We start from the raw sequence: 16,719 nt of genomic DNA, 5'->3' as shown, positions 1-16,719 counted from the left end.
CCCTGAAGTTTACATTTGTTGAAATAAGAGTTGAACTTCAATTTAAATACTTGGAACCCAGTCCTTTGTATTTCTCCACAAGTTTCTCCATAGGATTGAGATTTAAGACTGCCCTTTCTCCTCTAGTCTTTAAATTTACTATATACAGACTGGATTTTTTTTTTACATTTTCATTTTCCTACAAATTGGATTCTCTTTAAGATATAAACCTAATTGAAGAGCTGCAAATAAAGAATCCAAATTTTATGATGTTGATCAAACTCTTAACAGATCTGTAGAATTTTACTTAATATGTTAATGTAGAAGTACTTGCTGTTTCTTGAATACAAGAACTCCTGTTCATAGAAAATGGGTCCTACTGGGGAGGAAGAGGAAGGATTATTTTACTTCACTTGGAATGTACTTTTAGGTGGCACACTGGAATATTTGCTTGAGGGGTTTATATAAATCTTCCCCTTTTTAGGCACACAAACTCACAGCAGATGTCTATTCCATGTAACTCAATGCAGTTTATAGAGTGTATGGAATTGTAATGGCTTAATTCTTTGATCTAGTTGCATTTTCACTTTACAATTAATATGATCTAAAGTTACTGAATTTTATAATCCATTATCATTGTTTATAATCATTGTTAACTCCTATAGTTAAGAAATTTACTCCGGGGGAGAACAAATGCTCCCAAGAAAGATAAATATCGTTAAGTGCTAAAACAAGTTGCATAATCTGATGACTTAACTCCTGGACATTTACTTTGGTAAAAATGAAATTCAGTGTCTACTCTTGGACATGAAATTTGGAGAAAAATCGCAAGGAAGAAGCGTTTGATCTCTTGCTGCTGTTTTCAGTGGAGGAATTTTATTCATATTCTTAGATTCTAAACTTAATTTGAAATAATTTATCTGTGTAGTCAGTGTGTATATCCTGTTTAAAGCATATGTCAGGCTCCCTAGGAGCTCATGCACTATTTAAAATTTTAAAATGTATAAAATGTATCTCTGAAAACCAACTTAACACCTGAAGTTGCTAACTTTGTATTCCATGTGGCTCTAGCTTTTAACTTAAAATTACTTTTAATTTAGAAATTTATGGTATTTTCCTCTCATTCAAATATTCCTTTAAGGAATCTATATTCCATTCAGAGAATAGTTAGACAATGTCTGAAATAAAGAGGGAGGGTTTTTTTGTATTTGTGCTGTAGAAGCAACAAACAGCAAAGAGAAATTGGAGATGAAACTTATAGAAGAGGAGTGAAGTTACAAGGAAATAGTCTTGGGTAAGAATACATCCAGGGATGGAACAATGCTTAGTAGCATATAGCAGCATCTGATTTAAATAACTAAAGTTCAGGAAAATTGAAAGAAATGGGGAGAAAATTAGACATTTTGTATTGTAACAAATAATCATTAAATGGGTGTAAGAAATTTGAAATCTGAAAACAGATGTTTTTTGCCAAAGGAAAATAAGCTTTCATTCTGTGGAGGAAAAAAGCATAATCATTGCGAAGCTCGGTCATAGGAGTATAGATAAGTTGATTTTGACTATAGTTACAATGAACCTCAGCAGACCTTGTCAGTCATCAGAAGTGATAGCCCAAAGCCCAACCCTGAAAATGCCACATTTCTATCTACTGCCGTTTCATTGATTTTGACAAGGCTACTGTACTGAGCTTTGATTAACTCATACATGCATGATTTTGATTCTTGCATTTAAATATGGCTTTTTGAGGTGGCTCATATTTAAGATTGAATAAATTATAGACTTGGTAGAATTGGGATTGGCACATCCATTGCTATGTGAGGGAATTAACAATACTAGCTTAAAATATTTACTTCAGAAAAAAATTCCTTTCCAATTAGCTGCTATGATCTGGTCAATTCCAGAACCATGCAATAAAAGAAGCTTTCAAATTTCTTAACTACCCATTAAAAAGAATATGAGCAACTGGCATATATGGTTTTGGGAAGCATTTTAAATATTTAACATACAGAAACTGCAAGACTCCAAATACAGAGATCTTTATAAAAATTATCAGAATTCCCTGCAGTTTCAAGTATGAAAGATGGAAGGCAGCCAACTAGTAATTTATTTCTAGATGAGGGTATATTTAGTACAAAAAAGCTAATGTGAAATTAAGGGAAGTTTGATTTCTTATTCTGTATAAATCTGCATGCTTCTCAATTACTGTTTTTACATAGGAAGTAATATAGGAAGGGTACATTTTTACTAGGTTCTGTGTTCCCAGATTACTGCAATTCATAAAGATTTCATTGTAAAGCTACATTTGCTAAAAACAGTGAAGAAATGTTTTATAGAGCAGCAAGAAACAAGGTAGAGGACTGCTATGAACATAAATACATATGAATGCTGACAATGATGTAAATCTGAGTGAAATGGAGGATGGCAGGACAACTGCAGGATAGGATGACTCCAATGTGAAGAAGTTTACAATGGAAACCAAAAGGTACATAAGAAAGGAGCTAAAGGTAGTGAGGAAATTGTTCTTCCATTTGCAAGCATAGTGTTAAAAACAATTCTTAATATAACTAAATTCCAGTAAATACAATTTTAATTTATACTGTATATACTTGCAAATAAACCAAGTATTTTAGAATCCCAGATGCATTCAAAAATAATGAGTTTCAGCTTATCAGTGAATATATACAGTGTATACTTGCATATAAGTCCATTGGATACTGGATTTCCTTATTGAAAGGCCCCAGTTTGTGCAAGTTGGGAGAAAAGCCTCCATCTCCTTGAGTACAGGTTTCCCACAGGGAAACCTGTGTCTTCAGTCCACTACTGTTCACCTTGATGACCCACAGCTGCTGTGCCAAAACTGCTACAAATCATTATGAAGTATGCAGATGACACAGCAGTGGTGGGTCATAGATTTTAGAAAGCAAGCAAGAATGCAGCTATAGAGGTGGTCAGCAGTATTAAGTATCTGGGGGTGCAGATAACTAACAATCTGGTCTCCGCACATCATCCTTAGTGAAGTGTGCAAACCAGTGTCTGCATTTCCCGGGTCAGATGAGGAAAGCACTTCTTTCTCCTCTCCTGGCTTTTTACAGAGGCGCAATTGAGAGCGTTTTAACAAACTGCATCACTGGTTGGTTGGTGGCTGCAGTGTCTCGGAGAGAAAGTCCATCCAGAGCATTAGTGGTTTTCACTTACCTTCACTACTGGTTTGGAACTGTGAGCACGTGTGTGCATACACAGAACCTGCGCATACGCTGAGCATCCGTGATGATGGCTGGAGCCTCCTGCTGCCCTGCTACCAGTTCACCCGAACCGGGAAGAACCGATAGAAACCCAACACTGATTCAGAGAGTGGTAAGGACAGCTGAGAAGATTATAGGAAGCTCCCTTCCCATTATTCAGGATACTGCTGATAAGTGCTATGTGCCGAGAGCTCAAAGCATTGCTAGAGACCCCAAGCACCCACTTCATAGTCTGTTTCTGTTGCTCCCCTCTGGGAAGAGGTTTCAAAGTATTTCTAGCAGGACTACCAGATTCTGTAACAGCTTTGTTCCCTATGCCATCTGTCTGGTAAATTTGCAAACTTTGTTTTTCTCACCATGTACTGTTGTTTCTCCATGTCATATATGTGTGTATATGCATAATTTTGTGTTTTTTTATTTGTCATGTTTCTGTTGTGTATATTGGATGTGGAGACCGTTTGAGAGCTGTGTGCAACAAAATTTCATTTTAATGTATGCCGATTAATGTACATTCAAAGTGAAAAGTTACTTAATGTAACTTTTAATGTACATTCAAAGTGACAAATACATATTGCAGCCAAACATCAAATTACCGGTATTTTAACCAAAATACCATGAAAAATGCAGATCATGTTATCTACAGGTGAGAGAGAGGGAGGAAGAGGAGGGAGAGAGAATGAATCAAGAAACCGCAAATGAGCAGGTGGGTAGAGCCCCTTAAAAAGGCAGCTTAGACTAGCTGCATGTCTCCAAATACCCTGAAATAGAATAGTTAAATGAGCTTCGCAATGCACAAAATGTCTGTCTATATTTGAATGTTGTTTTAAAAAAAATTCAAATAGTTTTTGAACTTCGTTGGAACTGCCTATCTGGATAAATGTAAACATGAGTAACAAGTTCCATCTATCTGTAATATTGCTTAACATATACAAATAGACACTATAATGGTGATCCAATGGTTAATATAAAAGTATTTATGCAGTGGTGGGATTCAAGTAATTTAACAACCGGTCCTCTGCCCTAATGATTTCTTCCAATAACCAGTTTGCCAAACTGCTCAGAAAGTTAACAACTGATTCTCCCGAAGTGGTGCGAACTGGCTGACTCCCACCACTGGATTTATGTCTGAGGACATTTGCACTGGATTGTGGTTTAGCATTCCCACATTTACATGTAATACAATAGGTTTGTATTAACCAAATAATTAACCAAAATTTGAGATTATCAGGAATACTTTGTGTGCTGATCATTTACACTGGATTCTTCATTTTATGCCAGAATCTAAAGGGTTTGAGAATACTTTTGTTTTTGTCCAGGACTATAAAAATAGTTACTTTGACTTAGAGTTATAAATTGTTCCAAAAGCTTATCGATCTAAGAGGGGGGGAAAGGCAGGAATATTGAATTGTTTGAGTAAAAAAAGCCTGATAGGGATGTTTTGAACTTATTTACATGCACACACACACAAACACATACTCACTTGCTAAATCCTGTTTCAGAAGTTCATTTAGAAAAGATAAAGATTTACTATTTCAGCAACTTTTACAAGTTTTATACCAACAGTTCCTCAATTTAGAAGACATTTTTCCACACAAAACAGTTTATATCTGCTTGATAGAAGCATTGCCAGGTTTCATGAATTTCTTATTATGAAAGGGTGCTGCAACAATTCTAAGGCAGTAGGCCGCTCATGTTGGTCCCTGCATGAAGTGTTAAAAAACAAATTAACAGTAAGGCAATAAAACTTTAGTACAAACCATGTTACTCATTATTTTCTAGCTGTTTAATAACTTCTTTAAAAGATATACATCTGATTCTTAGCGCATAGTGCATTAATAAATGATTTATCTATTCAAATCTAGCCAAAAAGATAGTGCGATGCTCTGAAAAAAATAGGCCAAAGTATTCGCATCGCCCCAAGTTCTATGTTTAAATAAAGTTCTATTGATGTTAATGTTAATTATTTTCCAGCATTTGAACTGAAGTTCATGCTGTTAAGTTTGTTTCTCATCCTTTTTATGTATATACAAATCTGTAAAGTAAAACTAATTTTAAGGAAAATTAAATTTTCTCCACACAGTGGCAACGAAGATGCCTATGTAGCTAAAAATCTTTGAATTTAATTCCATATGGCCAGCTGTCAAAACAAATAATTTATTCAATTATGACTGAATGTTTTCTAGTATGTTTTTATTGCCCAGCTACCCTGGTTCCTGGTAGTTATTTAAATGATAACTAAAGTTTTCATATTACAGCTGTTCCCTTATTTTCTTTTCAGATGGCTATGTATCAGAACAATCTGTGTGTGATATTGACATTTCATAAAAATGGTCTATACAGTAGCTGAGGTTACCATTGAAAACAGTTTGGAAATTAATATGGTTGTAAGAAAAATATTTTTAATCCTTTACAACTTGTCATTCCGTTATTGGAAGACTCACCTCTCCCTGCGGACCTTCTTAATAGTATTAGTTACCTGTCTTACCATATCTTGTTTCAAAACAGTTGCTCTCACATGATTGGCAGGTAGATAAGTTTGTCTAGTCTTAAATGGAATATAGCAATAGCACTTAGATTTATAAACCACTTAATGGCGCTTTACAGTGCTAAGTGGTTTACAGAATCAGCATATTGCTCCCAGCAATCTGGGTCCTCATTTGACTGACCTCGGAAGGATGGAAGGCTGAGTGAACCTTGAGCCGGTCAGGATCAAACTCCAAGCTGTGGGCAGTGTCAGGCTGCAATACTGCATTCTAACCACTGTGCCAGCATGGCTCACAACATGGTAGTTTTCTGCTAAAAGGTAATTTATGGCAAGAAAATGTTCCTTTGGTCCCTGAAGCTCTTACATGTCTAGAAATTTTAGGAGTTTTCTAGATCAATCTATGAACCCAAATAGGATATCAGGGATAGAGGAGAAGGGAAATTTTCTGATTTTCCAAAGGAAATCTATTTGCAATGCTGGAGGAAAACTAGGTTTTGGAAAATCAATTTGATACAGTGGTGAAGGTGCTGGACTAGAAATCAGAAGACAGCAAGTTCTAGATGTGCTTTGAGCATGAAAGCTTACTGGCTGTCTTGGGGCCTCTCACACACACACAGGATTATTGGGGGGAAAATGGGAGGCAGGAGTATTAAGTATCTTTGTACAGAGGTGGAGGGGAGATAATGCTTTACATAGAATTGGGTGGGGGACCTATGGCCTGTCATTAACTGTCATTATACCCTGCAGCAATTCTAGGTAGCATGTCCAATAGGATGGAACATGGGGAATTGCAGATCAGTAATGTCTGAAGAGCCAAGGATCCCCATATATTAAAATAGTGGCATATTCCTGCCTATAAAAATATTTGAACTAACTACCTGACAGGTGTTTGAAGTACCCCAGAGGCTTTTGCAGAAACAAATGACACACAAGCGAAGGATATATGAGCCTGCATTGTATAGAAGAGGCTTCTCCTCAGTCCTAACTGGAAAGGTCAAAAAAGACGAACTTGTTATGTATATACCATGAGTTTAATTGTGATTGAACTGTGATGTCTAAACTACTATCTTTTTAAGGAGCTCAAACTGAATAAACGTGATTGTTAATTGTTTTAATGCGAATGAAACTGTCTAATTTTAGGTATACAATCACTTACCTTGTTAAGCATAGATGTACAAAATCAACTGCTTCATCTGAGCAATGTTTGGGTAGTGAAGGCATAAGTCCTTTGTGAACAGCTATATAAAACATGGCTGCTAATTTATCCATGGCAGCCAATGGTGGCTTTCCAGTGGCCATCTCAAAAACAGTGCAGCCAATGCTCCAGATATCTGATTTCCTTCCATAGCCTGATTCGTTTATCACTTCTGGTGCCATCCAATATGGAGTGCCATGTACAGATTTCAGTGGTTCACTATGTGGATTAGTCAGACTCCCGCAGGCTAAGCGCTTTGCACATCCAAAGTCTATAAGTTTGATTATGCCATTAGGCATAAGCATAACATTGTTTCCTTTAATATCTCTGTGGACCACACGGTTTTCATGTAAATATGCAACTCCTTGTACAATCTGCTTTGTATATTTACAAAATATCATTTCTGACAGTGGTCCAAAGCGATGAATAACACTGGAAATGGAACCACCAGGAACAAACTCCATGAAGATGCTTACTATGTTATCTTCTAAACTTGTTCCCAAGTACCCTACAATGTTGACGTGTGCTAGGTTTTTCAAAATCTCAACTTCTTCTTGCAGTTTCTGGTATTCCTTTTTATTCCCAGCTTGGTCACATGCATTCAGGGCTACTTGTTTCACAGCTATTAATTGTCCTTGGCTTGTAAGTCCACAGTATACCTAAATATCAAACCAGATCATTTTGAAGTAGAACAAATAAACAACAATATACGTTTTTGATTTTAATTCAGCTTAATCACTTCAGCACTAGAAGTCCAAATGCCCTTCTCCCTAAATGTCAAACAGCAGTTCAAGGAATCACATAGGAGATGCTAGATAGAAATTGATCAAAAGTGCTGTAGTTTAGACTCCTGAGTAGGAAGTTAGACTCAATGGCATCTTCCGATTCAGTCATTTTATGACACTATAATTGTACAATTTTATTATTTATTTCATTTCTATCCTGCCAAATCAAAGTCCCAAATCTAAAAAAACATTACAGCAACAATATTGATCCAACCTCATAAATAATAGATCTGCAAGGTCAAAGACAGTGTGACCCAATCCAGACTAAGATTGGACTAGCCCAGGGGTCTGCAACCTTAAACACTCAAAGAGCCATTTGGACCTGTTTCCCATAGAAAAGAAAACACTGGGACCCAATAATTTAACAGCCAGTGTGACTGGGAGGGCGTGGCCAACTCGACGTCACTCAGTCCCACCTAGTCACATGACACACACACACCCGCCATGCCTACCTAGCCGGTCATTAGGGCAGAGAACTGGTTGTGAAATTATTGCCATGCCCAGCCCCAACTCACCCTTCACCTCCCAGCTACTTGCCACACCTGGCCTCTAGTGTGTTGTTCATCCCTCCTTCCGTCCCTCCCTCCTTCCCCCTCTGTCTGTCTGTCTGTCTCTTTCTGTGTGTGTCTTTCTCTCTGTCTCTGTGATTCTGATTCTTAGGCACCTCATCTCGTTAGGTCTTGCAGGTGCTTCTTTCAGTCCTTGTGGGTGCTGGGTGCCCCTCGGTTGCTCAGGGAGACACACAACCTGCTCTCTGCCCCGAGACACTGCCCGATCCATGCGGCTGATGTCACAGCTGTTGCCAGGGGTGAGTGGGGCAGGGTTGCATTGTAGTTCCGCGTTGTAATTGATTCCAGGAGGAAGAGGGGACCCCATCTCCCCCCATTGTAAAATGTGCTAAATTTCACTCTGGTGCCCAAGGTGCTGTGACAGCAGCTGGCCATGGAGACAGCAACAGCAGCGGCTGTTTCGGCAGCATTGGGATGAAAGAAGGAGGTGCAGCAGAGGGATAAAAGAGCCACATGCAGCTCCCGAGCTGTTGGTTGCTGACCCCTGGACTAGGCAATGAGCCAGATGACTCATTCTGACAAACAATAACTGGGATTTGTTGGGATTCAGTCTGAACTGATTTGACAGTCCCAAACACCACAGACATTCATATCATCTTCACAATGGTCCAGAGTAGAGATCTATAGATATCATCAACATACTGATTACTTATCCCTTTCCCAGGGATTTCATGTGGGTCATGAAAAAACATGGAGAGGTAAAAAACGGGGGGGAGAAGGCCCCATCATGTATAGCAGATGCTACAGGTCTGGTCCCTCTTCTCGCATAATCACCAACCATAACTGTTTACTTAGAAAGAAAAAGAACTACTTTAATATACTTTCTCCTATTTCCCAAGTCTTGAAGAAAGTGTAGTATGCATCCAACTGAGCACGGGTCAAGTCTTTTGTTGAGGACCATCTTGCAGTAAAAGTGGCAAAATGTGCATATTATTATTCAGACACATTGGCTTTCTACCTCTAGGGCAAATATACAATGGATATGTTCCTGTTGCATCTGTGGATAGAAAGATGGCCCATTTAGGGTGACTTGGTCCTTATTGGGTAAACCATGCAGGGCCACTGTGAGGAGTTTTCAAGGCATCTGTCAGATAAAGTCACTTGGAATCATATAGAGGTGGTCTCTCATACAGATCTAATGGGGTGATTGTTGTAAGATCTTGCTTGGTTAACTGAAAAATGTTTAAGCTTCTTAATACTGAGGAATGCAGCCAGTGTGCCATGCTGCCTTGTATGTTTTGGATCCATGTCCCACCTGGCTGATCAATGCTTCCTGGGAAGTGACATGTTGTTGGATCCATGCAGTGATAGATGCAGTTCCTGCTCTGAAAGAAGCCACTGATTCCATTGTGTCTGAAACACCTGAGATTAGGATGCTTGACTTTACTGGCCTTTTGGAGGGCCTTGGAGCCCTGGATATGTGCCTGGGATTGGGATTCTGAGTGTGTAAAGGGTCCATTTCCTGGTTACGTTGATACTGTCAGATTATAGTTATCTCTTGGCTGCTGTTTGTATTTCATTTCTTTCTGTAAGTGTTTTAATTGTCTGTCTTCTGATTGGGTCCACGGACTGAGACTCGGGCGCTGGAATGTGAAACCAGTGTGTGACATTGTTCCTATCTTTGCCAAGGAATGGCCCGCTCTTAGTCTCCTACCTTATCTCCCCATAATCACTGGTTTGAAATGAGTGGTAAACAAATACTTTGCTCATTTCAACTCCCATTGAAATCAGTTGTGGAGATTTTCTTCCTTAATAAGCTATGCATGTAAACATTTGTATATCTAGGATATTTAGTCAAAGGCTAGATTCCAAACAGAAGATGGACAAAGCCAACTGAATTAATAACTAGTTGCCTTATATAAAGAAATCTGTTGAGAGATCTCTCTAATTTTAATAATATTCAGAAGCTTAATTTGATTCCAAATTTATATATCAGTGTCTTTTAAGTTTGTGCACTATTTTGAGAGAGTCTGTCCAAAATGAAATATTAAAATACTTAGAATACAGTACACAAAATGCAGTCAGACTCAATATAACTTACTGTGCCATATGCTCCTTTTCCAAGGATTTCACCTTTAGTCCACAGAATAGACTCTTGGTTAATTAAGATGTTTTCTGAAAATGCAGTTTCATGTAAAAGTGGATTTCCTTCCTCATATCCCATGAAATCTGGACAAACATTCTGCAAATGATGGCAGAAAAACAGAATACTGCTAGAGGAACAATAGAAAATACAGATGGTTTGTCAGTTGTTTTGAGAGTTACGTTTACATGATGTAAATTCTATCTGAAATTGGGAAGAATTTTTTCTTGTCATATCACAGCCCTGAGACAAAGACTGAAGTTGCTACTATTCAATTTAAAATTAATATTCAGAGACACATGGTATTATATTTCTAGGATGATTATTCTAGGATGATTATTATTCCTAATTTAATTTGATTGGGAGCCACCCAGAGTGGCTATATAAATATTTTAAATAATAAAATAAAAGTAACTAAAATATAGTCTAAATAAAGAAAATGAACATCAGATGCTGAAGACAGCAAAGGATCATGATCTTCCTGCCCTGCTTAGTGTCTGAATAGATAATGTTATCTGTTGGACTAGAAAAATATTATTAGTTTAATCCAGCAAACAAATTCTTATGCTGTAACATTTTTAAATAGGGATCTAAGAGAATGAAGAGCCCAAAGAGAATGAAGAGCCCAAAAACAAATAAGAAAAAAAATGTGGAAACTGAAGTACAGTAAATATTAGAGTATCTGTAATATTATAAATGTAGGATGCTATGGTGCTCACTTACCTTATTATTTTTAACTTTTGCTGTTCTCCAGTCTCCACTTTGTGCTTCCACATTTATGTTTCTGGTCATTGAGCTAGAATTGTTGCCATCTGTCCCACTCAGAGAAAGCAGTTCTGAGCAACAGAATATGTCTTCTGTTACTTCCTTATAATCTTCGTATCCAAAGATATTTGTATATGACTGAGAGGCTGAGTTTGCAAGATAGTAAGTCCATGCAGTTGTCATATTTGCTAAACTGACATTTTCAAGCTGGATATTTTCTAGAGAAGGTGAGTTTATTTGGTCTGTAAAAAAGGGTGCAGACAGCTTTTGATTATACTCATAATGTAAAATCTGGCTTGCTTCTTGCTCCACAAGGCAATCGGCTGTTTTGTTTTGTCCATCCCTTAAAGTGCTACTGTTATTTGCATTACTTGGTTCATTTGTATTTTTCACATAGCTTAAGAAAGGAGCATATTCTGCATGAACTTTAACTTCTGGCCAAAGTAACTCCTGAACATTGGTGGCTAATGCTTTCAGAGGAAAAGCATCATCTTCATCTCCATCATCATAATCATCTGATGTATATTCCAAAGAGGCTTCTTCAATTGGTGACAAGCCTGAATTAGGACATACTTTCTTTTGCTTAGCAAGTTCAGGAAACTCAATGGAAATCTGAGCTTGCTGATCAGTATCTTCACAAATTGATTCAGTGTTCTCTTTTGGCTGAATCTGCAGATCAGCAGAAGAGACAGTCACATCTTTGCCTTGTTCTAGACCACAACCTGTTAACTTGGACGCCTTTTTTGGAGCAACTTCCTTCTCCTTCAATTTTGGTTTAATACTAACATTCTTGTGAGATTTAGAGTATGTTTTCTTCTGGGGGCTTTTTATTCTGCTACTCTTCTCCCCACTGAAACAGTTGGATTTATATTTCATACCATTATGCCATACAGTTGGAGCAGAACGCACATTCCTGTTACTCTTATTCTCACCACACCCATCAGGCTTACGGGAATATACCGGAGTCCCAAACATTTCATAAATACCAGGACCTTTGTCGTTAGAATGTATTTCCTTGAACATGTCACTGTATTTCAAATTCAAATGGTCTACTGGGGATTTTGCTTGTCCAACAGGCAATGGAGAGATTGATTTTCTCAAACTAACAGAATTTGGGGAAATACAGGGAAGCACTTGCTTTGTAGAACTCTGACCATTTTGCTGGAAGCAGTTTTTCTCCTGTTGGAAATTATTTTTATGAAGTTTTGAAGATATCTTAGTCTCTTCATGAGACAATCCTAAAGAATGAGAAATAGGATTTTTTATCTTATTTTGATGCTGAATGGAACTCTTGCCCCAAATTATTAAGTTCTGAGCCATTTTGGTACACAGTTTAGTTTTTAAAAGACATCTGTTGCTATTTCCTTTATATCTGCCACTCTTCTTGTGAGCAAAAATATTGAAGCTTTGGTTTATGTTAGACAGCATGCTCTTTCTTTGGGACAAGCATAATCTTGCTTTCAGCAGCTTCAGATTCAATTACATTTCCTATTTAAACCATCTGTTGGGCAAAGTGGAATCAGATGATTCAAGACCTACTAAGATATTAAGTCATTAAAGCATCTTCCAAATCCAGCCTTTTTTCACTTTCGTTGTGATGTTTTCACCTCTGATGATTCTGCTTTGCTTAATCTAATTTAGGGATACTCTTACTTGTTAAATCTTTTTCCTGCACACTTGGACTTAAAAATATATTTGTCTTGAAGGATTAGCATTCTGATTCTTTTGCTTCAGGAAATATGTCACTTGGGCACTGACAACTATCAGAACAATCAAAATCACAACTATTATTTATATTATCTATATTCTCAGAGATCACTAGTATTTTGTGGGTTGCACAATTGGTAGATATAGCAATAGCACTTAGACTTATATAACGCTTCATAGTGCTTTTACAGCCCTCTCTTAGCGGTTTACAGAGTCAGCCTATTGCCCCCAACAATTTGGGTCTTCATTTTACCCACCTTGGAAGATGGAAGACTGAGTCAACCTTGAGCTGGTGAGATTTGAATTGTCGAACTGTAGCTAGCAGTCAGCTGAAGTAGCCTACAGACTGCATTCTAACCACTGTGCCTGTTGCATTTCGACTGGAATTCAATTTCTTGGGCTTTGGAGTAGCCATAGACTATGCAATATTATTCTGAGTAATACACAGAGAAGTTTTCTGATGTATTACTGAGGGTGTGATAAACAAACTGCTAAGGTATCCCTGCCATGACCATCTTCCTGGAGGTCAAATTTCTTGAATGGTGAATGAGAGTTCAGAATATGTGAAAGATCATTAGCATCGTTGTCTTTTTACTGTTTTTTCTTAGTGGAGGAAGTTGTATTACTTTGATAGGTTGTCAAAAAGTTTCTGTAAGTTGCAGAAAATAATAAAAAACTGTTATTAATATTTTACCCAGAAATCTCTTATGTGAATTAAATATAATACTTAATAAAAACAGCATTTACTTTACTTTTTAAAAGTTACAATGGGAAGAAGAACAACCCACAATAAAAGCACCCATTTATCAGTCGGGTCCCATTCTGTGCCTAAAATGTATTGAACCCAGGCTTAGTGAAACAAAAAGGTACAAAACTGGTATAGTTTAAATCACTTAAAAGCTAAGTGAACGCAAAATGGAATGCAAATAATTATTAGGACACAAAATTATTCTATAGAGGCCAAGACTACCATTTTTAGAATTCCCAAAAAGCATGGACAGTGGAATTGTGAACCAGTTGGGTGATTTTGGGCCATTCATTCACTCTCAGTCCAACACACCTCACAGGATTGTTGTTGTGGGGAAAATAGGTGGAGGAAATAGTATCAGGTATGTTTGTCCCCCTTAAGTTATTTTATAAAAATAATAAAAGCTGGGTAAAAATAAATCAAAAAATGGAGATACAAAAGAATGAACAAAATGGGCTTCCAAACAATGGGAGCTGAGCTGAGATTTTATAAAAAAGATACCAGTGGCAAGCTCACTCATTTCAAGATGCTGTTTGTCTCCTTTATGCTATTTACAACATCCATATTTGAGTAATAGGTAAAAATAATAGAAAGTATATTTCTTAATTATAACTCATCCTACCAATTGAGAACCAGTCCAATGCAAATTTTCATCTAGCAAGGGAGATCAAAATATTCCAAATTCCATTTACTTATAAGTTTATAACTTCACCAACAAATATAGTTTTAGGTATTAACAAAACTAATATCATTCTAGCAGAATCCATAGACCTGTTGTATCACAAATACAATGGATGAATTAAAACTATATACCCAAATTCAAATACTGTAGATCAATGTAGCAGCAGTAATAGTAAATTTTATATTAAAGCAGCCTTTTTGCTGACATGTCCTACGGTATACAATCTGTTGCATTTTATTTCCTGGGAAGAAAAATAAAGATGTTCTATTGAAATTCTATCTTACCTTCAATTTGATTATAGACTTTCAAGAAAGGAAGAAATATGATTGTAGAGCTGCTAAGCTTTGAAAATCCTTCCTCTCTCAGCACAAATCCTTCTGATATTGAGAGTTAGATTCTGGCTGTTTAGTTTACAAGCTGTCACCAAGGTAACTGTCTTTTGGGTATTTTGTACGGTGAATGACTGAACAAAGAGGCTTAGCTGGGCTGGGAAACAAATGAGAAATCTAGATCTTAGATTAACAAGCTTGAGGTTTGCAGCAAAATTCTAAGAATATATAAAACACATAAAAAGCATTATCTCACTTATTCTTTGGGTGACCATGAGAAGATGAATGCTTTCTGAAAAGTTGATGAAACTAAATTTTCTTTCTTTGCAAAAAAAAATATCTTAAATTATCTGTTAGACATGTTTGCTGATTGAATATTGGCAGGCTTGTGGCTTCAACTTTTGAAATTTGAAAAAAATATGACCTCAGACATCTTACCACTTCAACAGAAATGAGTTGAACATATAGTCTTCTTCTCCCTTTTTTGTTTTTCTAGGTTTTATCATTCAGAACCTTGGCTCTGTTTACTCTATGATCTGCCCCATTCCTAACAGGTCTGTAAAGGAGGCGCGCATAAGCGCACCAGCATTCCTACTGTCCCTTTCCTACTGTCTCCATTTATTTGTACTCATTTCCTGTGTTCATGTCCATGTTTATACTTATACCTGTTATCTTGTACATGTTTGACAAAATAAATAAAATAAAATAAAATCGCCAAGGTCTAGGTTTAAGTAATACTGGTACTTATTCTGACATTGCTAAGGTCTTAGTTTTCACAACCATAGTACATAATCTCAGTCCTATGATTTTTATTTATTTTTGGTGAATATTATTTAACCACTTTAATTTTATTCTCTGTTAACTTTTATTTTAATTGCATCCCATGAGTCAGAATCCTCTTTGAAATGTTTCGTGTAAGCTGCCTTGAGTCACCAAGTGTGAATAGGCGGCAATATAAATTTCCTAAAATAAATAAAATTTAAAAAGTGAATGACCCTGCCATTCAATATCTGGATTGGGCAATTCAAATGTGGGCTGCATTGATAATAAGCAGATAGATGTAGCTGGCTTCTGTGTGTGTGTGTGTGTGTGTGTGTGTGTGTGTGTGTGTGTAGGAGGGAGAGACAGACAGACACAGACAAAGCATGGCTTTTATTTACCTATCTGTTGCTCAGAAACAATTGAAACGAACCTTAAAAGGAAACCTATCTTCCACGTATTGAATTTGTGTACTGTACTTACAAGAGACCACTTTTTGTAAGTACAATACTGAGGTGGCACACAGAAAAACAGACGCCCCAGCATCTCTATTGTCTCTATTGCCTCAGCATCAGGGTCCACCTGTTTCGCCACATAGAGGCTCCTAGGATGACTTAAAGCCAGCCAGCTTTTGTGAGGCGCAGAGGAAGCGATGTACCCCATCTTAATTTCCCACAGAATTAAACGCTGGAGTGCTTTCTTTTTTCTCTTGCCCCCTCCATTTCCCCCAATCAACTTGCTCATCTTTGGGATGTTAGAAGAAATGTCCATCTGAGTTCAGTTCCAAGTGGGGAAAAAGACACTGGAAACATGGAGACTGCTTGGAAAGATGGTTTAATGGTGGACAAGATCAGATGGTTTGAGTTCCAGAACAGAAAAGGAGGCGAGATGCTGAGCGTGCCTTGGTTTTATGCCCTCTCTGAGCTTTGAACTTCCTGGGGCACGGGAAGAGTATCCTGATTGGTTGTCAGACTCCCAGGGGGTGGGGGTCTTAGCTAGCCTTGCTGGCTGATGTAATCTCCCCAGGTGCCATGTGGTGAGTTTCTGTTGCTAGATGGGTCCTACTGTGTTGCAGATGATGGTCCATTGACAAAGGTGGGGAGAATGAGTTTCTGTCTCTGGCCCACTGACATAGGTGGGGGCAGGCAGGAAGCTGCAGGGAGCTGCTGTGTCCTTAAAACAAGTTTCTCAATTTCTCATCCAGGGAAATATAATATTCTGCCCTTTTTAATATTTCCTAAGATATTTCATTCTTCTAGGAGGGGGGTAGGTGGGTGTTAACTTCCTACAGGGACAATAAACTTAACACCAGGACATCTGCCAATGGAGCCTGACCCCCTGACCACATTCCTGCAGTTTTTCCTGACAACCCTCCCTGTCCTACCTACCGT

General features: G+C 37.6%; 1 protein-coding gene across 2 annotated transcripts; it reads right to left on the bottom strand.

Moving 5' to 3' along the window:
* Nucleotides 1-50: 50 nt before the first annotated feature.
* MAP3K19 (mitogen-activated protein kinase kinase kinase 19) lies at nt 51-15,072 on the bottom strand. 2 transcript variants are annotated; one of them, XM_058194050.1, is made up of 5 exons: nt 14,525-15,072; nt 11,062-13,459; nt 10,297-10,437; nt 6,863-7,560; nt 51-4,921 (listed from the first exon to the last, which is right to left on the bottom strand). In XM_058194050.1, the coding sequence occupies exons 2-5, from the start codon at nt 12,529-12,531 to the stop codon at nt 4,855-4,857; spliced, it is 2,376 nt and encodes a 791-aa protein (XP_058050033.1). In that variant the 5' UTR covers nt 12,532-13,459; nt 14,525-15,072; the 3' UTR covers nt 51-4,854. The 2 variants fall into 2 exon arrangements, with proteins under 2 accessions (XP_058050033.1, XP_058050040.1); XM_058194057.1 differs by lacking the exon at nt 51-4,921 and having other exon boundaries at nt 6,859-7,560.
* Nucleotides 15,073-16,719: the final 1,647 nt, after the last annotated feature.

This window comes from Ahaetulla prasina, chromosome 1 (genome assembly GCF_028640845.1).
Source record: "Ahaetulla prasina isolate Xishuangbanna chromosome 1, ASM2864084v1, whole genome shotgun sequence".
In the NCBI taxonomy this organism is placed as follows: domain Eukaryota; kingdom Metazoa; phylum Chordata; class Lepidosauria; order Squamata; family Colubridae; genus Ahaetulla; species Ahaetulla prasina.
Note: the sequence above shows the minus strand (reverse complement) of the source record. Positions and strands in the feature narration are given on the sequence as shown.

Bases quoted from the DNA above. Each gene is read 5' to 3' on its own strand.
- MAP3K19 (XM_058194050.1), bottom strand. From the start codon at position 12,531: ATGCTGTCTAACATAAACCAAAGCTTCAATATTTTTGCTCACAAGAAG. The intron at 7,561-10,296 runs GTAAGTTATATT...TTTGATATTTAG, and splicing joins GAAAAGGAGCATATGGCACA to GTATACTGTGGACTTACAAG. The intron at 4,922-6,862 runs GTAAGTGATTGT...CACTTCATGCAG, and splicing joins GTACATCTATGCTTAACAAG to GGACCAACATGAGCGGCCTA.